Raw genomic sequence first — 21,944 nt, 5'->3', positions numbered from 1 at the left:
ATATATATATATATAATAAATTATTATTTAAATTCTATCATTAATTATAAATTTAAAATAAAAATGTATCATAAATAGAATATGAGAAAAAATGTTATACACTAACAATGTAAAAAAATTTACTTAGTTATCCAATCACAACCTAGCATATATGATAAGTTTATTGATTTTTAAAATAATTATCTTAAAATAATTCAAATAATAATTTGTGATCGAATGAAAATGTAAAACTTTTTACACTATTAATGTATAAACATTAAACTCCCAATATTATTACCTAATATTAAAATTATCAAAATTAATATTTAATTATATATAAATAATATTAATGTCAGTAATTTATTCTTGATTAAATGTATTTAGAAACATTAAATTCAATTGTTGGAGTTTTAGGTATTCAATCTTTAACAAAATCTAAGTATTTTAGAGGTAGGAAATGTTCATATAGAATAATGAATAAAAAACAAATGAATACACTTGTATCAGTTGTGTGTGTTTGAGTTCCTTGGTATTCAATCTTTAGCAAAACTCGTGCATTTTGAAGGTAAGAAATATTCATATAGAATAATGAATATACTTGAATGTGTGTGAATCGAAAGGATTAATACTATATACATTAGATTCAACTATAGAGCCTAGATCCCTCTAAAAAGATATACAATTTGATTATGGAAAATGATCATTAAACATTCCAAAAAGAAAATAGAGCCCCTATGATAAATCCAATATCTTGGTAGCTATTTGTGAACTCCTCTTTTACCTATTGCCATTACCATTCTCTTTAGTTGGTCTTTCATCTTGAATTTCTTCTAAATCATCATACTCAAGTGTTCTACCAGCTTGTTGTTTCCAATATGCAACCAACTTCTTCAGCCGTGCTACCTCTTTTGAGGAAACATTTTTGTTGGGGTCATTCACAATGGATCTCACTCGTGAGGCATACCTAAATAACAAAGATGAATGATGTTAGAACAAGAGAGACACTTTCAAGTCAATTGTTTAGATCTCACATAAAAAAGATAAGGTCAATGTAATCCCTACAAAGACACATTGGTTATATCGCTAGTTGATGTGAAATCTCAACATTAATAATGAAAGAAAATAAGAAAGAACATACATGAGAGAGTTATTTGTCTCATCCAAATTTGATTCTGTGGGAGCAACATTCACAAACATGAGAGTTTTGGCATTACCACCAAGTGAATCACTCATTAACATGGTTAATTTGTGATTCCTGTATGGTGTGTGTTGACCACCAGAAGACAAAGAGCTAATAACATCTCCAAGTGCTGATAATGACTTGTTAATGCTCTGAGCTTCCTTAAGCTGACTCCCGGTAGAACCTGACTTTTTCACTCTTTCTGAACCAGCAAGATCCACAAAACTTAGCTGCATATTGAATCCAAGATAAAATAAGCACGCACCACGAGCTCAAGAAACAATCAATGTTCCACATTGTTGCTTAACAATGAAGAAACATTTTTCCCTGATTACTAGCTTAGTTAATCAGGAGGTAGAAATTCCAGAATATGATTATGGAGATTAAGGCATGTTTGTTTCCTATTTTTTAAAACTACCCTGTGTTTTTAAAAAACAAAACAGAAAAACTTATTTCATAAGATTAGTTTTTGAAAATTGTTTTAAAAGTCTCTTTTGTAGTTTTTAAAATAAAATAAAAAAACAAAACATCTCTTGGTTGTTTTGGTTTTCAACTTTCATTCATTTCCATCTCCCCTCTCGATTTAGAATAATGGAGAAGTGTATTTGAATAAAGTTCATCTCTTTCCATCTGTCTTCTACTTTTTCTAGCCCAATTCTTAAAAGAGGATATATTATTGCTGTTAAAGGAAAAAATCTAAAATATACCTTTCCTTTTGCAACTGACTGACTTTGAAGGTTGGTACTTTCAATTACAATTGATAGAATGAGATGAGATCTTGAACTTTCATCATTCATTTGGGTTCCTGATATATGTCGCCGTTCAGATCCTCTTTGTATTATACTATTCAATTCTTCAATTGTAGAAATAGACATAACTGTCACATTTTCCACAACTACCATTCCCTAACATCAAAAATTAAAAATAGAACAATTATGATTGTTGCTGAGTATATGATGTATAATTCTATAATTTTGTACAGTTTTAAGTTCAATAATTCTCAGCTTATTTTGAAAGGTATCCACAAGGGTGAAAAAGCACCCTAACTCAATTGTTAGAAATCATTGCATAGTGGAATATGAAAATTTATCACAACTTAAGGTCGGTACATTTTCTGACTAAGAAATCAAAACTAAGCATACCAATACACACTTTTAAATCCTTTTTAATATCCAGTTAGAAATGCTTTTCATTTAAGTAATAAAATATTTACACATTGAAATTAGGAATGACAACAAGGATAATTACCGTTGAATCCTTCTTGATATCCAATTTTAAAGGCTTTCCATTCTTTGGTAACAACAGATCTATAAGGGTATCCTGATACAACTCCACCATGTATGCCTGCATCATTGACACGAGAAATCAAAAAAAGATAACCAAGTTTTGCAAAACTTTTAACATTTGCAGAACTCTAAGACAAAAAAGAAAATGGAAAAAGAACAATGTAAACTTTTCTACAGCAACAATGTATTCAAACTTAATTCTTCAATAATTTACCTGTTGAATACTTTATGTACATTGATCTAATGACATAATTTTAAACGAGAAAAGAGAAATGGAAATTTATTTATCTCCATTTTAGATATGTTACCTTCAAGGAAAAAGAATACTTGTTATTATCTCTTCTTAAAATTCTGAAAAGTTCTGCAATTGCACGAGGAGTAAGCCCAGGGTTGATGTCCGATCCATAGATTGTAAATGTCTTTCCAGATCCAGTTTGACCATAAGCAAATATGCAAACATTATAACCATCTACAGCAGATTGCACCAAATACTGCATTGCAAATACACGAGAAATTGGTAATGAGTGTAAGTTATATATGTTTCCATAAGCAAGAAATAAATACAATTTATGACTTGCCTTTGTATCCTCAAATACGCTTTCTTGAGTTGCATTAGCATCAAAAACTCGGTCATATATGTACTGCTTCAGTTTTTCATCTTTCCATGGGTATTCAACAGTAAATTCATCAACTGCAGTAAGAACTTCTCTTTCTTTCTCAACAATCTCTTTTTCACTAAGAGGTCTTAGTCGACAGTAAACTCTGATCTTGCCCTTCATGTCTGAAAGAAAAACAAGTTCCAAGGTTGAATATGTGACCAGTTATATATGATGTCAACACATTCACATAGACTGGATTCCAAAAATAAAGAGTTTTGATCATCCACCTTCTATTACATTAAAATAGCGCTTCCTTAAAACCTGTTCTTCCTTATAAAGTGATTCCATTTCAGCTAATTGAGCCCCTTGTATTTTCAGTATGGCAGCTGTCTGTTCATTCTTTCTATCGATATCCTAAATCATAAAACACATTCATGTTTTAAATTCACAATAAAGTGAAAATAAAGAAAACATAAAAAACTATTTGGCTACTATACAATTGAAGCAGTTAAAATAATGAAATATAAGTATTAATACCTCTTTCATTTCTCTCAATTCTTCTAGCTCCTTCAAATTATTCTGCAATGCATCAAATTCAGAGTCCTTGACTGAAATGATAGCCTTAGCAGTCAATAATTCTTGCCTACACCCTTCTAGCCTTCTTTCAAGCTCGTACGCTTCAGACTTCACAACTTTGCGTTCTTGCTCAAGTTTCCACTTAAGGGAACTAATCTGGTATTTTAACAACCACCGTCATCTTAAATTGATTGTTTTTTTAATTTTAAATAGTGATTTTCAATTTTTTATATTACCTCTCCAGCATTCCTCTTTTCAAGTGCAGATAACTTCTGTTCCAAAATCAATTTTTCACTCTTCAAGCTTTCGATAGTTTCGTTGGCTGATAGCAGCTCATATTTACAAACTTTTAGCTCATCTTCAAGCTTTTGAGTCACCTATTGGTACCATGCAAAGCTCATTGTTTATACATCGAAAAATAAAATCCACAATATAATCAATAAGATGATATTGAATGCGTGAATAACAATTTCATGGAGTATCTTACTTGTCTATTTCCAGCATTAGCAAGATCCTTTTTGGCAGTGTTCTCTATCACCGCATTATTTAACTTGGCCATCCTAGATTCCATATTCCTTTTGTCTAGAATAGCAGCCTGTTAGATTGTACGATCACTAAGACAAGTCGACCAATAATGTAGAGGTAAAAAAACTCATTGATCTTTACCTGTAGTTCCTTATCTTTTTCATTGCATAATGATACAAGACTATCACGGTCACTTGTAACGGCATCCAAATTTTGTTTATTGGCTTTTAAGGATTCTTTCAAGTCATCCAATTCTTCTTGCATTTTCTCTTCTTGTTTTTGCTTCACACGTAATTCTTCAAGCAACTATTCAATAAAATTTAGGATTGTAACTATTAACTCAAAAGCATGTATTAGACATCCAATATGATATAGTTTGTATTGATAACTTTAAGCAGATGCAAGCCTCTTTATCTTTACCCAAAGGCAACTAGTTCAAACCTCAACTTTGACTAGCCAAAGGGAAGCAAATAAGTCTTAGGTTTGATTTAATATGCAACAAGCCAAAGAAACTGTTCTCTAGGTTTAATAGTTTAATTTGGTACAACCTGCATAATATATTATATACTAGAAGTTCAGACTTACTTGATCAGCATTTTTTTTAGATTCTTCAATATGTTTTGACAATTCTTGAACACGCTTCTCATATAATTCCATATTAGGAGTTTTAGAATTATTAGAAATGTCTCCATTCAGAGAACCACTACCACCACCAGCAGCTGATCTTGCTTTCGAATAGCGACGCAGCATTACATCATTTATGTGTGTCTGAAGAGCTACACAAATTTCTTCTCCCTACAACCAAGAGATAAAATACCAGTGTGACAAAATAATTCCAAAGAAAGTTTGTGCAACATCAACAAAGGTATTATACCTGCTTGGTTTCAAACTGGAATATGTGGAGAACACCTGCAACTCGCATTTTAAAAAAGACTGCAGTATTGCTGCTTCCAAATTGCATTATGTCTCTCAACTCAGCTGAGTGCAAATATTCCTTAGGAACTGGACGGAAAAAATGAATCTATAGCCAATTGATCAAGAAAAAACACAATTAAAAGCACAGTTCATTTTTTAATAATTGTAATAGTAAACTATATAATGTTTAGTTTAACTAGTTATTTTTTTGTTTAGTCATACCCCTCTTTTATTAATTCCCAAAATTATCCGGCCAGGTAAGAGTCCAATAGGATCATCAATCTTGCGAACATTGAAGAAAACAGAATTTCCATAAGGAAGTGCTCTCAATATACGCAGAAATTGTTGTCGCGCATCATCTTTTGTCAGATTCTCCTAATTAAAGAGATAAAAAAAATATTATGGAAGGGGAGGAAAAAAAATACAAAGAAACCCAGCAGTATATTTCATTTACTATAAAGTATAGGCTAGAAGCAAATATGAATTTTTATATTTAAAACTAAGACAAAAGTGAAAAATGACTAAAGCTATGTGTACAACAAAGATTAAGTACAATTAAAAATACAAATTAAAAATTAAATTTCTCATAATTGTCACTAATTGAAGGTCAAAGACAAATATATAGATAGTCTTCTCATACCAATGAACGATAACGAGAAAGAATGTCATACTCCCATTCCCGTTTTGCTCGTGTCATTGAAATTTGTCTGGGCAGGAAACGCTCCAGAAGTGAATTCCAGTCACTGAGAAATACAGCATAACCCGTCAGTGTCACAAGGATATAGAAAATAGAAATTAACAAGTTCATTCACTAGGATAAAATTTAAAATAGCACTAAACACTGTTATGAAGTAGTTAATAACAAATGAACACTAAAAGCCACTTACATGCATGATTCTGGTGTGCTAAGAAATCCAATCTCAGCTAAGATTTGTAAGGCAGAAAGCTGAGCAGCATCATCCCTTCCAACAGGGTAATTTCCCAAAATATAATCATGTTGCATCTGTACCAACACATCCAGTATCAACAAAAATGATATGGTCACAAATTAGGATTATCATATCTAATCTTGAATTCTTTAGTTGTCTTATTTCTTTATCTTTTCTCATTTTATTAATTAGGGTAATTTTTAGATAAGATCTTAATAATTAGGGATATCTTATTTTTGTTTTATCAATTAGATCAATTACGATAATTGTTAGTTATGATCCTATCTATTAGTATTCTCTTTATTTTTGGGATACTAGTTAGGATATTTTTGTAGCCTATTTAAAGGGTAGACTTGATAGTTGATGGAAATGAAATAAGAAGAAATATTCAGAAAACTTGTGTTAGTTTAGGAGGGGCTCTGTCAAGGGCAAGTCTGCTTCTTGCTTTCACTATAGGTCGAAAGAAGTCTTGCATGTCTAGGCCCACAACTCAATCCTACGCTAAGGTTCATAACACATCTATAAATTGAAGGTAATTACAGCTTTGTGCATTAACTAGATATACTTGTCATCATATGTAAGGTTTCATAATGAAAAGGCATACCTGTACATAAGATAATTGCACAAACATAGGCTCTGTCACAGCTTCATCTGACTCACGAAATAACTTTTTCTTGAATATCAGTTTACAGTGCAAGATTTCTCCTTTACTCCGATCCTTTGCAGCTTTAAATTCTGCCAGGAGATCCCCAATATATTTGTTTGCATCTAACCCAATGTACTCCTCTTAGTAACAATAAAAGGAGCTGTCAGACAATTAACTACAGCTTGATTATAATATAACAAAAACAAGGAGAGGAAAAAAGACATGCCATTCCCAAGATCAGGTGCTTTGGAGCCAGTAACAACTTTACGACATTCAAATAGACTAAAGCTGGAGTAAGTTGACAGTTTAATGAGCCCTGCAAGTTCCTGGAGGTAAGGAATAAAAGGATATAAACTTCGTAGTATAAAGTATAAACACAAGTGTTTGAGGTATGAAGAACTTCAAACATAAGTAAACAAACAAACACCATATAGCATCCTTTTAAGAAAATTAACTTAATTAACCAAATACATTGTTCTGTTTATCAAACAAGTTTAAGAACAGAACTGCAATTTAGCAGAATACAGATGATGAGATTATGTTAGAAAAGTAATCTGCCTATGTATAAGACAACAAAGCAGTAAGGTGATGCGAAAAACAGAGCAGAATGGCTATTTGTTCATCAAAATAGTTAGTTGCCTAAAAAGTAAAAATATAGTCACATACAATTTAGTTTTATTTATTTCAACAAAAGAGAAGAATGGCTATTTGTTTATTTTAATGGTGCAATTAAGTATCATGTCCATAGAAGGACTTGTAAGATGCAGAGAAGTAATAAACACTAGCCTATAGCTTTTGTCTATCTTATTGAATGCAAACATTAATGTAAAATAGTAAGGAAGAGAAAAGTAATAAGTAATAATCATTGGCAGGCTTTTATTCATTTTATTGAATGATACCATTCTTGATAATATAAACCTCACTAAAAAACAACTGCTGATTGAATCCATGAGTCCTTCATTTGAAGTTTAGAGAAAGCGGGAAATCAAAGATTTACTGGATGCTCTTCCACCACCCTTATGAAACTTGAACCTTAAGTGTCAACATGAAGGTATTGTTATAAGTCTAGTAATACTCATCTAAAATCTAATACGCTTTTGCTGGCTCAAGCCGTGAACATTTATTCAGTTTTTCATTTAAAGCAACTGAAAGTCTTGAATAGAAAAGGTTTGGAATTGGATGCATACGGATTCCCTTCATTAGATTGAATAAATTCTGTCCATAGACAAAATATTTTCTCTAATCACTTTCATTAAACCATTATTCAGAAGTCTTATATCTATTTCACATTCTTCAATTTTCAATCTTCCATAATATTTCATATATATTGATATCAGTTAGAAATGCATGCAAATGCAAATAGACATACAAGAATTAATGTCACATTTCAAGTTGTTGATTTAAAGCGACCAAAGCCTTAAATAGAAAAGTATATGGCTATGCATTGTTGGTGTAAAAACATTTACAATGTCAACCAATCATAAATAACCATTAGTATGGCTTTTAAGATAATTATTTTAAAAGTTGACAAGCGTACCATACAAGATGGTTTGTGATTGGTTGACAAAGTAAAATCGATTTACACTGTCCACAGTCTATTTTCTCTTTTTTTTAAAAACATTCACATCAGTTAGGAAAGCATGAAAATGCAAAGAGAAGTATATAAGGGACTCAAGAACCTCAACAGCATTGGCAACTGTGGTTGACATGTCATACGTAATTTCTTCAAAAGTTTCATCTAGGAAGAACACTATAGTTGTAAGCTTTCTCCCAGTCAACAGAGCTTCAATCTCCTCACGCCCAGGAATTATATGTCTGGGACCAGCCTTGACAGAATGTTTCAAAGCATTTAATGTATTTAATGCAAGGACTTGAATCTCAGAATCAGTAGCCACACCATTTGCTATGTTATGAATGTATTCTGATAGATAACTGCTAATATCTTTACTAGGAGACATTGAGGATGCACACAAATACATGAGCTCCCATGCTTTAATCAAGTATTGCCTATTTTTGAGAGACACATATCAATCACTAGTGCAAAAAACACAGTGGATATAGCTGCAATGATTAAAGGCCAAAAATGATGAAACATGACACTCAATACTGAATCTAAATGTTGCATACCTCTCAGGGTTATTTCTTGTTTGCTTTGATATCTGAACAAAAAGTTCATCTCGGAGTTCTGGTCGTTTCAAACTTTGCTTGTACAGTTTCCCTACAAGCTCAACTCGTTCATCTAAGCTTATTGGAGTTACACGATCAGATGGATCAATTCCCATATATTTCAAAATTATTTGGAATAATTTTGTTGCCCTACTTACAAAATCAACATTTAACTTGAGCAATGATGTTGGAATTGGATCCTACAAAAATTGGTGAGTTAGCTCTTCATACCACATATTTTGAAAATAACTGGTATTTGATCTGATTACCTTTTGAAAACTCAACATGTCCTCAAATGTAACTTTTTCTCGAACTTGGGGACCTACAGATCTTTTAGAAAAAAATCCATGTTTCCCAGCAGATTGAATTTGTTTCTGCATTAATTTTAAAAATCCATCCACCTACAACAAACAACATAAACAGAAACGTGGTCATATCAAATGTTTGTGCTCAAAAGCAAACAACATAAAACCATCATTAATTAGTCCAGGTAATTAGTCAGACAAATCATTGAGACACAAAAGTAACAGGGAAACAATAAGATTTGAAGAATTATATTTATGTCTAGATTAAAACATAAATTTTCTCACCTGGAATCTGTTGATCAAGGGTACAGCTCCACCTAGTTCTGCTGGAACAGCCATTGACATAGTTGATGGCGTGCTGCAACAAACAAATCATTACCAAGTTACAAAATGGATAATGTTGCACATGGAAAAACAGAAAATTGCATTGCTTGACATAAAATTAGCCACACAGTTCAAGGGGAAAAGGCAAAAAAAAAATGTTGCAAAGAGTAAGATTGATCATTGTCAATAGGAACAGAATTCATGCATAATGTTTTGAATGCATACAATGAAAGTGGATAAATGCTTGCCTAGAGGTGAAACTTCCAAGAGTTGATATAAAGTTTCAAGCAAGTGTGAGTTATAACTTTAAAAGTATTATTTGAATGTTGTAGAACCGTATTAAGGAAGGAAAATAAGATTTACTGGTTAACAAGTAAAATTTCTTCGCGATTTGAAACATCACTTTTTTAGATCAAATATACTTTACAATCTACTGGAGAAGATTGTGATATGAGATTGTAATACCCTATAATTGAAAAAGTAAATATACTAGATTTAAGCCAAATAAATAAAGTTTCTAAAACTAAATGTCCATCATCATTTTGAAGGGAAAAAAAATCAAATTTTTAACATCTCCAAAAGAAAGGATGATACTCACGATGGTGCAAAATTGGAGCTATCACTATCATAATCATCAACATTGATAACAGCAGAGCCATTTTGTGCAGGGGTATCACCATTGCCATTGCTTGAGCCAAAGGAATATCTGCTTGACCTACCGTTTTGAGTCATAGATGGGGGCACATCAGTGATCATTTTCCTTTCAGATTATCATATATCAATTTACCTCAATCAAACCAACAAATTTGGCTCTTATTTCTCCTTCAAGTTCTTTCACTGCATAACACAAAGATCCAAACATAAGTCAAAAGAGCACACAATATAAAAATAAATAACAGAGCCTTGCTGGTATGTGAGAATCCAAGCTCAAAACGAAAGAGAAAAGGTGTCATGATTGTTCTTGAAAGCTGAAAAATAGTCTTCAAACATAAAAGGGCAAAGAAGGATGGAATCATCAGACCCATTAGTCAAATTGATCAAAAACACAAGAATGATGAAGGGAAAAGATAAACACAGACCCAGGAATGAAAAAGCTTCAAGCATCAAACATAAGATCCACAAAATTCACAAACTTTAAAGAACCAAACACCCATTTGCAGGTACATCGTTACACTTGCATTGACCAGAAAATGAGGATATGGACGCACCCCAGAAACTAAGCTGAGAAATTCAAAAAAAAAAAAAGTGGAGATAAAAATAAAAATAAAAAGGCAACCTTTGTGACAGCAATGAAGTGTCTGAGTTACAATAACATTGGTGTGTCTGTCTGTCTAAAAAAAAAAAAAAAGTGGGAGGTTGAGTGGCAATGAATAGAAGAGAGAGAGAGAGATCTCAGTGACAGTTCAATTTGGTTTACATGAAATGAAACGAGAGAAAGCAATGGCGAAGTGAGAGAGGGAAAGAGTCATGACTCACGAGTGCATTATATGCGATGTGCCAACAAGGCTGGAAAAATCGTTCATCAAAATTACTATGCTACTTTTCTTTCTTTTTCGTTCCTTTCTCGCTAAGAATAAAATGAAGACTGAGATTTAAGAAGAACAACAATTTTCTTTAACCAATTTTTTTAAATGTATTAATTAATTAATAGTCGTGTTTGTTGGAAGCAATAAGACCAAATGGTAATACGGCCAAATCAAAAGTTTCAATTTCAACTCTCTTTCATTATTTACTTCACACATAATTTTAGATTCAAAATTATTAACAAAATTGCAATTATGACTGTTGTAAAGAAACGGTAGTTTTCTTTTATCTATATTTTTATGTTTACGTATAACAATAAAGTTGACTATGCAATAATCTTAAATCTAATATATAATTAATGTATACAAAACTATTAAATATTTTATATAGTAAATTAATTTAATTAGTTATTAGATTTATAAAATAAAAAGAAATTATCACAAAATTTAATATTTAAAAGCATATAAAATTTTATTACTTTCATTAATAAAAAATTAAAATGCATATTTGTTGGATCAAGTGACATCGGAATAATTAAGAAGGGGGTTGAATTAATTATTAATGTGTCTTGACTAATTAAAAATATATCCTTCTTAATGTTAGTAGATTCAATTAGGTTTTACTACTAAATTATGAGAAAGTAAAGAACAGAAACAATAACTTAGACAAAATTAAAGCGAAAATAAAAAGTACACAACGGAAAGATCAGGAGTGTAGAGGGAAGAAAAAGACAAACACAAGATTTATACTAGTTCGGCAACAACCTGTGCCTACATCTAGTCCCCAAGCACCATCGGTTCTTGAGATTTCCAATAACCTTGTAAAATCCTTTACAAGCAAAGATCCACAAGGGATGTATCATCCCTTATTCTCTTTGAACAACCAAGTGGATGTACGCTCCACTTGAATTGATCCACAAGAGATGTACTATCTCTTGTTCTCAGTATTACAAGTCAAGTAGATGTACGCTCTACTTGTAGCACAAAGGATGTACCCTCCAATGTGTTAAGATAAAGAATTCTTAGGCGGTTAGTCCCTTGAATCTTTGTAAGGGGAAACGAAAGATATCTCAGGCGGTTAGTCCTTTGAAATCTTTTGTTTAAAGGGAATAGGAAGAATCAAAAGAATTCTCAGGCGGTTAATCATTTGAATCTTTTGGCAAGAGGGAGAAGGAAGAAAAGATAACACACTTTTGTTTTCTACAGAATTTTCACTTGCAGAGAAAAACAAAGTTTAGAAAGTTTTTTGTCAAAGAAAAAGCAATGGGCAATGGTTAAAGAAAGATTGTGAAAAAGGATTGTTTGGAAGAATATCATATATCTTGAAATGTGTGTCAAAACCATGTTTTTATAGACTCTTCATGTCTGGTCAAAGAAATCATTTGAAGAGTTACGTCTTTTATCATAATTCAATCATGATTCTAACTTAAATTAAATTTAATTAACACTAATACGTTTTTCTTATAATTATGATAACTTTTTTATAATCATAATTTTCTTAAAATGTCGTAAAAATTTATTATTATTATTATTATTATTATTATTATTATTATTATAATAAATTAAATTTTATCTTAAATACTAACATAATAATAATAGTAATAATAGTATACATTTTGACAGGGGCGGCTCAAGCACTTGAGAGGCCTAAAGTAAATTTAAGACTGAGGCCTTTTATTTACTCATAAAATAGTTTATTAAAATTATCATTATTTTATTTAAAATTAATTTTTTGGGCTTTTTGTGATGCAAAGTTATCGATTAAATTGTCGTAATTAATTTCATTTAACATTTCTTTTTCAATAGACAATAACATCAATCTGTTCAATCTTTGTTGAAACATTATTGATCTTAAGTAAGTTTTTATTATTTTTAGCTTTGAAAAACTCATTTCAGCTGAAGCAATTGATATTGGTATCGTTAACATTGTTCTATAAGTTATATACGCATTTGGAAAAGAATTTATTCTTTTTATAAAATTAAGAATGTCAATTGGTTTATCATTTTTCAATCCTATAATTTCCTTTAAGATATATAATTCTGAAAATAAATTTAATCCATCAACACCCAACAAATTATCATGTTTCAAAGATTTTTCAAGGTTTAGGCATTTCTCTTTCAAAAGTGTACAATCTAGTAACTTTAATTTTTTAACACTAAATAAAAAACCAAAAATATCTTCATATATTTTAAATTGTTCAAATCTACTTTGAAGTATGGCAATTGCTTTATCTACGATATACAAAAAGTAATCAATTCTAAATGATTCTTGAAGAGATTTTACAATTTCATCCTCAACATTTTCATCAAATTGTTTCTTTCTACGACTAATATGTTTTTCACGAAACTTAGGCTTTATATCCATTTCAAAAGCAATTTCCTTGGTAGAAATCAATGCATTTTCAAATCTATTTTCCCTATACTTTTCAAAAAATGAAAGAAGACCTTTTAATTGTTCAATAGCTTCATCAATGCATATATCTTTTGATTGTAAATTCTTACTAAGTTAACTGAAAATAAAATATCGTACCAAATAGTCATGCCTAACAAAAATTCAAAGTTTTCATGCTCATAATTTGCTAAACAATCAGCTTCACTTTTTATTTTAGGATCATTACTAGTTTCAGCTAATTCAAATAAAGCATCTCTTATTTGAAAAGTTTGAAATCTTACAACTTTCACACTTTCAATATAGTTTTCGGAATGTGTTTGTGACAATGATTTAAGAGTTAAGCTATATATATGGTTTTGTAAAATTTTCCACCTTTTTGTAGAAGAAGGAAATAAAGTGTATACACGTGTTGTAACACACCAAAGAAAGATGTAGCTTTAGGACAAGAGTTAGTCATATCACAAAGTTTAAACTATGACAACCACAAGGAATATAAAATGATCTAGGATTAATATCAATGAATCTTTTCTGCACACCCTGACGTTTTCCTTTCATATTAGATCCATTATCATATCCTTGTCCCCTAAGGTCATTAATATCAAGTCCAATAATTTTTAATTCATCTATAATAGCATCAAAAAGACATTTTCCACTTGTATCATCTACTTTTAAAAATTCTAAAAAATACTCATTAACTTTTATTAGAGTTGATAAAATATCCACACACCTTAATGCAAAAGACATTTGCTCTTGATGACTTATATATGGAGTACAATCAAGAATGATTGCATAATATTTCGCATCCTTAATTTTTTTATAGTTTTTGTTTTGATTTCGCCTGCTATTAGATTTATCAACTCATTTTGTGTATTATGCCCAAGGTAATGGTTGTGAATTTCATCATCTTTAATTCGACGAATATGTTCTTGCATGATTGGATCAAATTTTACAATCATTTCAATTAGACTTTAAAAAAATCATTAGTTTCTTGGTAGATCTTTTCATTTTTTTCCACGAAAGGCTGTTATTTTTACCAAGGGTTTTAACAACTGCAATAATTCTTAACAACACATTTCTCCAATGTTCTCTATCTCTATTTATTTATTCTTGAACATGTTTGTCTATTGTTTTATTTTTTACCAATCTCATTTCCAAATCAATCTATGCAATCATGTTAGTAATATGCTCATTCGTTATTTCATGACTCTTCAACTTAGCACTAAGATTTCTCCAATCTTTACTACCTTTGTTAGCTAGTTTACTTGTACAAGAAACAACATTAAATAATTTGCAACAAAAACAAAAAACTCTATCCAAATATCTAGAATAAATTAGTCATTTTCTTTCATGTTTTTCTCCATTAGGCAACTTTTGAATGTAATTTGATGAAGAAAAGTGCCTAGAATATTTACCCTTTGGGAAATCCATATCAGTAACTTTAATAGGGCCATTTTTCACTAATAAATCTCTCAAAGTCGTATCAATATTCTTCCATTGGCTTGGATCATATATATTTTCAAAAGTAGAATCATCTAGTCTCCCAATCTCCTCCTTGTTATCATGAGTTTGAGAATCAGAATTATAATTATCCTCATCACTAACTACTTCTCTATTGTTGTTTTCACTTATATCTAAATTGTTATCTTGTTCATTCAAAGAGCACCGACCTGTATTTTCTAATCCATTTTTCTCATCTGTTTTTATAAATTTATACATAGCTCCTTTTTGTGATGCAATTAAAGCCTCAACTCTTCTCTTTTTCTGAAGTTTTGAATTGCATGATTCATATTTTCTAGTTGACATACTTATTCTATATATTTTTGTATGAAATTAAAAATTATAATATATAAAACACTACAAAGATGATTATATAAAATAAGAATGAGCTAAAACAATAAAACCTAATTCTGGTTGTTAAGAAAATGAACTTGTATCTTGAAGTCTCAAGTCTCTTTCTCTTCTTTGGTAAGTGCTTAATCTTAATTTCCAAATTTTAATTTTTTTGTTAAACCTACATAAATTATTTTGAGATTAATCATTATTCATTAATAAAACAATAAAAAATAAACTTATTTTGAGATCAATCTTGCAATTCATCAGAATTTGGGGCAGAAGCTTAATAATATATATAAAACTAGTCATTTGTCAATACAATAATGAGACTATTACTATATGTATAAGATTTTAGATTAATAAATTAACACTTTTCAATAGAAAAAGCAATTATAATTTGATAAAGGAACATGTAAGTATGTAATAATTATCAACAAAAGAAAATTTGAGTAAATAAGAGTACAATATGTTCTATTTTTGGCTTTTACCTAATATTGACACACTCAAAAGGAAGAAATGTCAATTGTTTCCTCTACCATCCAAATAGAGACACATGCACATAACAAATGAGAATAAACAAATAGGTATTGAGGAGCTATTGGCTAATGTGTCAAAGTGAAACAATAATCAAGTAAACTGAAAAAGCAAGTGAGAAGACAGAGAAGTATGAGAGACAGTGAGAAAAGAAGACAAAATTAGAATTGAATAAGAAAAAAATAAAGAGAATAGAAATAAAAGAAAAACTTTTGGGTTTCTTTAGCTATCAACTATTAAATCTCTTTTTTCTAAACAATGCTATGATATTAATAAAGAGTTGTTGCTCATTAATTGTTACTTACAGTACCAATAAAAATATTAACAATTACTTATAATATTTTAATTAAAATTTATTTTTAAATATAATTTTACATTTTTTTTAGGTATATTAGTACTAAAAAAAATTTTGGGGCCTTTTTTTTGGGGGGGGGGGGGGGGGGGGGGCCCTAAAGCCCTTGGTTGGCTGCTTAGGCCTTAAGTCGGCCCTACATTTTTATTCTCAAATATCATAGTTACATAAATTAAAAAAGTTATAATAGTATAAAAAATTATAAATTGTAAAATTAATATCTATGCAAGACACAAGTCGTATTTAACTAGTACTATGCTAAAATATTGTTTACAATAAATGATGTTTTTTAATGAAAAATAAGCAATAAATGATATATTATAAACTATAAATTAATAAATTTCATTTATTAACATATTTATATATTTAAACTAATTTTTTTAACCACCATAATTAGGATTTTTGTCTCTTCATGGAACCTCGAGGTATCTCCACAAATCACAAGTTTTGATCCTTAGGGCATTCTATGGAATTAATCCTTGGTTTGAAACTTAGTCACCCTTAAGCCTCCTTTTTGACCCTCCTCACGCGTGAATTCTATAGGGATTGTGTAACACTGTGATTTTCATAATGCATGATTTAGTGATTGTAATTAATTATCAAGTGCAATTAATTTTAATTTAATTGCTTGAAGTAAATTAATTATTTATGTGGTGATGTTGTGCTTATGTTTGTTTAGTGAGTTTTAGTAAGTTTTGGCCTAAGCAGATGGACCTTAATTTATGTTAAGAAGTGGGTGTGCTCAAAGAAAGCCTAGGTGTGGAAAGGAAAATTGTAAGGGTTATAAACCATTCCCTAACCCTCACAATTCAGCTTTGCATTTACAAGGGGCTCTCTTTCTCTTCTTCTTCTTTTTCTTTTTCTTCTTATTCTTCTCCAAGAGAGACACAAATCGTAGAAGCTTAAGGTTTGGTGTTGGTGATCAAAGGAGACCCTTTCCTCTCCCTTTGATGTTGTTTGGTTGAGCCATGGAGGGATAAACTCCCTTAATTCCTCCATTTGACTCTATTTTTGTTTTCCTTCATAGAGCACCTATGGGAGTTTATGAAAGTACTTATTTTTAGGATTTTAATGTTGTTTCTATTTGTTGATGGGTTCTTGGTGTGTGGTGGCTAAGTGGTAGTAGGAAAGCTCTCATCTTGGACCCAAAGCCCTCATCTTTTCCATTTCTTCCTCTTAAAGATTGCTCCTTGGTTTATAGAGGTAAGGGAAGCTGACCTTGTTCTTGTTTGTTATTTCCTTGTGATGTATTAGAATGGTTATTATGTATCATGTTGATGGTTTGATGATGATATATGTGATTTTGAGATTTGGGTATTGATTTGATGATACGTATGGACATAAATAGAATTTGATGGTTGAGAATGTCTTATGCATGCTTGAATTTGTTATGGTATTGTTCACATAGTGTGGGATGGCATAAGATCTGAGAAAAATGAAGTTTTTATGAGAAAATTCATAGCCCTTGCTCCCTTAAATCATTTTAATCGACTATAATCGATTAAAACAAGTTCCAAGGGTTGAATTTTCCTTTAGCTCACGCCAATAGTCGATTATGTGGTATGGTAATTGACTATTTTAAGTTCCAAGGATTGTGTTTTAATTCAAATTCACAAATAGTCAATTATTTGGTGTGATAACGACCAGTTATATTAGTAAAATCCCCCTAGAACAATTCTACTAGATTTAATTGACTTTAGTAAGACATAGTTGACTCAATGGATCAAAAGTCAATCTTTGAGTGCAAATTAGGGAAGATGATCTTCATAAAAGTTGTAGCCCAGGATGTTAACTAACTAAGGACTTAGTTTCACTTAAAAATATTGTGTATAACTCTAGAAATGATTAAATTAATTAACAAAGATCAAGTTGTCGGTATAAAGTAAAAGTTTGATATAGATTATGATTTTAGGCATAGTATGCTTCCAAACTTGGTTTTTGGGTAAACTAATCTTCTTGTCTTTTAAATGAGACAAGAACCAACTTTATTGAGTTAGTATATATTTATTTATCATAAGTTATGAAGGTCATAGGTGTATAATAGAAAATGAAAGACATAGTAATCCAAAACTTATGAGATGTTTTGATAACCTTAAACATGAAGCTAAAAGTTGTTATAATGATATACTAATGCATAATTATATGATTTGATTGGTCTATGCTCTTATTGTTGATGAAATCAATTATATTGATGATGAGATAATTACGTTGATTGATGAATGTATTGAGTTGTATTGGTTGATTTCTTGATGATGATATGAACATTGTTTGATGAGGTGTATGTGGTGATGTTGATAAGATGATGATAATTGATAATAATCTTGCCATGTAACCATGCATATGTGTTGGAAGGGTTAGCTACGACGTTTGGAAAGGCTTTTGTTGAAATGAAAATGGTATACTTGAGAGAGTGAGTTCCATGCTAGAACTACGTCTCACGTGGCCCAGGGGTTTCGCCTAGTTGGGTATCTTCCTAAGTATCACCCCTAGGTTTTGACTTTGAATGGCATGTCAGAGTGTGAAAATTACTTCCCAAAAGGTTTAGTAACTTTTCAATGTATATGGTATGAATTGTTGTTGATGGTGATTGAATACATGAGACCAACCATGAGTGACATGGTGGGTATGAATGTGTCGTACCTAAAAATCTCAAGGAATCTAAGTGTAGTTGTTGTTGTGAGTAGACACGTAAGTTGTGATTGCTAAGAAGGCCCTTAACCTAGTGTTGGAGGTTTTCAGTGTAGTTAACGGTGAAATGGCCTATAGAATCGATGGATAAGCAAACCTCTAAAAAGGTTAAGGTCGTTGCAAGCATTACCAAAGGTAAGGCACTACTCATGCTCATCCATTTTTGATAAAATCATACTTTCTCCGTAGGGTTAATTCAAGTCTCCTCCAATGGTCAAGGTGTGACTATGTTAAGAGATGTACTTAGGTTAATCACTCAAAAGGTGAAATCTCCATGAAGTCAAGCATGTCTTTGGTGCCGATGATTGATTGACTAATGGTGTATGATGATTGAATCTTGATATGATGATTGTTATAATATGCTTTGTTATGTAAATAAAGACGTATTCTTTTATGTATGATATCTACATATTATGTTATATATGTGATGATAGTATATCATGCTTTAATGTTTTCAGTTTTATCCCGTTTTAGTATTATTTTTTTATAAGTGTACCCCTTTGCGTTGTTGTACATGTAGTTCCTGCCTGTGATGTACCTGTATCTAATGTATGTGGGGAGCAGATGGTTAGGAGGTAGCCCTGTGTCTTTAGAGACTTTTTGGATATGCATACCAGGATGTGAAGATGTGTTTCCATCTGTTGTTTCCTTTGATATTGTACAAGTGTATGATATGATTGAGTCCCATAAGACATATAGTTATTCAGTTTTATAGTCATATCACATGATGTTTTATCTTGATATCGTGCGTTTTAACTTTGGCCTTTGAAACACAAAAAGTTTACAAGTGTTTTCATAATAAAATTAATCAAAGAATTTTAAATGAATTAAAATAAAGTTTTTCGCTTGAGATATTTCTAGTTCCGTGTAACGGGGACAGATCGTTAAAGATCGAACTCAGATCACACTTAAAAAAAAATAGGTATTACCCATACTCATACTTGTGCCTAGTCAAAGCGGGAATTTCTTGTCAAAGTCGGGGCAGGGTTGGGGCGATACCCAAAAAATAGTTGCAAAAACTGAACTAGTTTGATCAAGAACCAATGGCCTGATCAATTTGATTAAGCTATAGGACCGAAAATGTAGTAAACCTGGATCAACCCGATTTGACCCTGTCAGGTTTGACTAGAATGTGATCCAGATTGGATTGGCTCGGTTTGACCGGGTCGATCATTTTTAAATTGTTTTGTGTTCAATTCCTTTTTTTTTTTCAATTCTTAAAACATGTTAAACTATTAATAACTAATTATTGACTACTAGCATACAATATGCTCCTATATTGTTATTTGATATTGATAAAATTAGATAATAACTAATAATTATTATCTTGATCTTGATATGATTTAATATTTATGTATTTTATACATTTTTACCATACTTGCTCATGACCATTTGACAACTTATGTACTTAGCCATAGAAAATAACAAGAGTTTCTTAGTAATTTAATGATAATACCCAACAAAATAATTTATAGTAATAAATAATTATGTAATATTGAAATATAGACTATGGGTTGATCATATTTTGTTAACTATATATATATATATATATAACTAGTCTACCAAGCCAATAAGTGGCCAAAACTAACCCTAACTGAGATTGACTAAAAATAGTCCTAGTTGATGTCGACCAAAAAAATAACCTTAATCGAAGTCAAACAAAAATAGTCTTGGTCGAGGTTAGCCGAAAATAGACCCAGGCGAGGTCGACCAAAAATAACCTTGGTCGAAAGGTTGGGCAAAAACAACCATGCTTGAGGTCGGCTAAAAATACCCCAAACTAAGGTTTCCCAAAAATAGCCTTAACCGAGGTTGATCGAAAATAGTCTCAGTCGAGGTCAGCTGAAAAGAACCTTGGTCAAGGTCGACCAAAATTAACCCTAGCTGAGGTTGACCGAAAATAGCCTTATATGAGGTCGGACAAAAATAGTCTTGCTCGAGGTTGGCCAAAATTAACTCTAGTTGAGGTCACTCAAAAATAGCCCCGATCAAGGTTGGTCAATAATAGCCTTATTCGAGTTTGATCGAAAATAATCCTAGTTGAGGTCGACCAAAATTAACTATACCCGAGTTTGACCGAAAATAACCCTACTCGAGGTCAACCAAAATTAATCATAGCTGAGGTTGGCCAAAAACAACCTTGGCCGAGGACGATCGAAAATAGTCCCGATAGAGGTTGGCTGAAAATAATCTATTCGAGGTCTCCAAAATTAAAGCTAAATAAGATCGCCCAAAAATGACAATGGCCAAGAAAATGATCCTAACTTAGGTCAACTAAAAATAACTTTCAACCAAATTAAAAATATATGTTTTGGAAGGTTAAAAAAGTCATTTTTTAAATAACATAACGCATGGGCTAGCGTTGACCCTCCTATATTAAATAGATTGTGTGGGTGGGACCTTGTAGGGCCTTCATTTGGTGGCCTAAGACCCCTAGGGCCATAATGGAAGATCAAGTGAGTTTACCCTACAATCTAGGACCAAATTGACAACTTTAATAAGAATTATTCAACCATCATCACACATCGATTAGATAGTTTTTCAAGTTATTTTTTACCCACATTTTTGTCGTCTCTTTGTTTTTTCTTTTCAAATCGTGGAATTCATGAGTCTCACTTGTAATGTATGATATGCTATAACTTGTACTACATCAAATCCAATGATGATATAAACATATTTTATTAAAAAAACAAACATATTTTATAATAAAAGGAGATAAAAATTAAACTCAAAACAATGCACCAACTTTATGACGTTTATGTAAATAATACACTAATATCTAATGCACTATTACAAAAAATATTTTTTTACATCATTTAAAAATGACCAATTACATAAGTTGCATGACCAATGTCTATGAAAGAGATGTAGAAAGTCATACATTTTACATCATATTTTAATCAGTCTTAAAAGTGACTTCCTATACAATCAATCTAAGAATATAAGTGGTTGAAAAACACCCTTTTTACATCGGTTTTGCTAATAACCGATGTAAAAAGTTTATCTTTTCATTAATTGATCTAGAAGGAAAGATGAAAAAGAAAGAAAATAACTAAACAAATCCAATTAAAACAAAGTTTTAAGATGGACACAATTTGCCGAAGACATAATAAAATTAATTTCTATCAAATGTTTTCAACTTAAGCTCTACTTTATAGATACTTAATTTTGTATCACTTATTTATGTCGACA

The 21,944-nt window shown here is 31.0% G+C and overlaps 1 protein-coding gene across 1 annotated transcript; it reads right to left on the bottom strand.

The window, feature by feature from the left end:
• Positions 1-486: 486 nt before the first annotated feature.
• Positions 487-10,898, bottom strand: LOC100810661 (kinesin-like protein KIN-14I). The gene is made up of 24 exons (XM_006599185.4): positions 10,707-10,898; positions 10,029-10,267; positions 9,392-9,464; positions 9,071-9,202; positions 8,763-9,001; positions 8,315-8,642; positions 6,862-6,961; positions 6,594-6,775; positions 5,948-6,063; positions 5,701-5,803; positions 5,283-5,435; positions 5,020-5,166; positions 4,731-4,940; positions 4,287-4,451; positions 4,108-4,215; positions 3,857-3,997; positions 3,582-3,776; positions 3,332-3,458; positions 3,024-3,226; positions 2,754-2,936; positions 2,408-2,503; positions 1,867-2,064; positions 1,118-1,389; positions 487-943 (listed from the first exon to the last, which is right to left on the bottom strand). Exons 2-24 carry the CDS (start codon positions 10,184-10,186, stop codon positions 757-759), a joined length of 3,816 nt encoding a protein of 1,271 aa, XP_006599248.1. The 5' UTR covers positions 10,187-10,267; positions 10,707-10,898; the 3' UTR covers positions 487-756.
• Between the last annotated feature and the right edge of the window lie 11,046 nt (positions 10,899-21,944).

The sequence above is a fragment of the Glycine max genome, chromosome 16, assembly GCF_000004515.6.
Source record: "Glycine max cultivar Williams 82 chromosome 16, Glycine_max_v4.0, whole genome shotgun sequence".
Classification (NCBI taxonomy): Eukaryota; Viridiplantae; Streptophyta; class Magnoliopsida; order Fabales; family Fabaceae; genus Glycine; species Glycine max.
The sequence above is the reverse complement of the archived record's forward strand: the minus strand, read 5'-3'. Positions and strand labels throughout refer to the sequence as shown.

Coding starts and splice junctions, on each gene's coding strand:
- LOC100810661 (XM_006599185.4), bottom strand. CDS start 10,186: ATGATCACTGATGTGCCCCCATCTATGACTCAAAACGGTAGGTCAAGC. Junction 4,452..4,730: donor CTAAAAAAAATGCTGATCAA/GTAAGTCTGAAC, acceptor TTTATTGAATAG/TTGCTTGAAGAATTACGTGT. Junction 2,504..2,753: donor AGTATTCTTTTTCCTTGAAG/GTAACATATCTA, acceptor TCAATGATGCAG/GCATACATGGTGGAGTTGTA.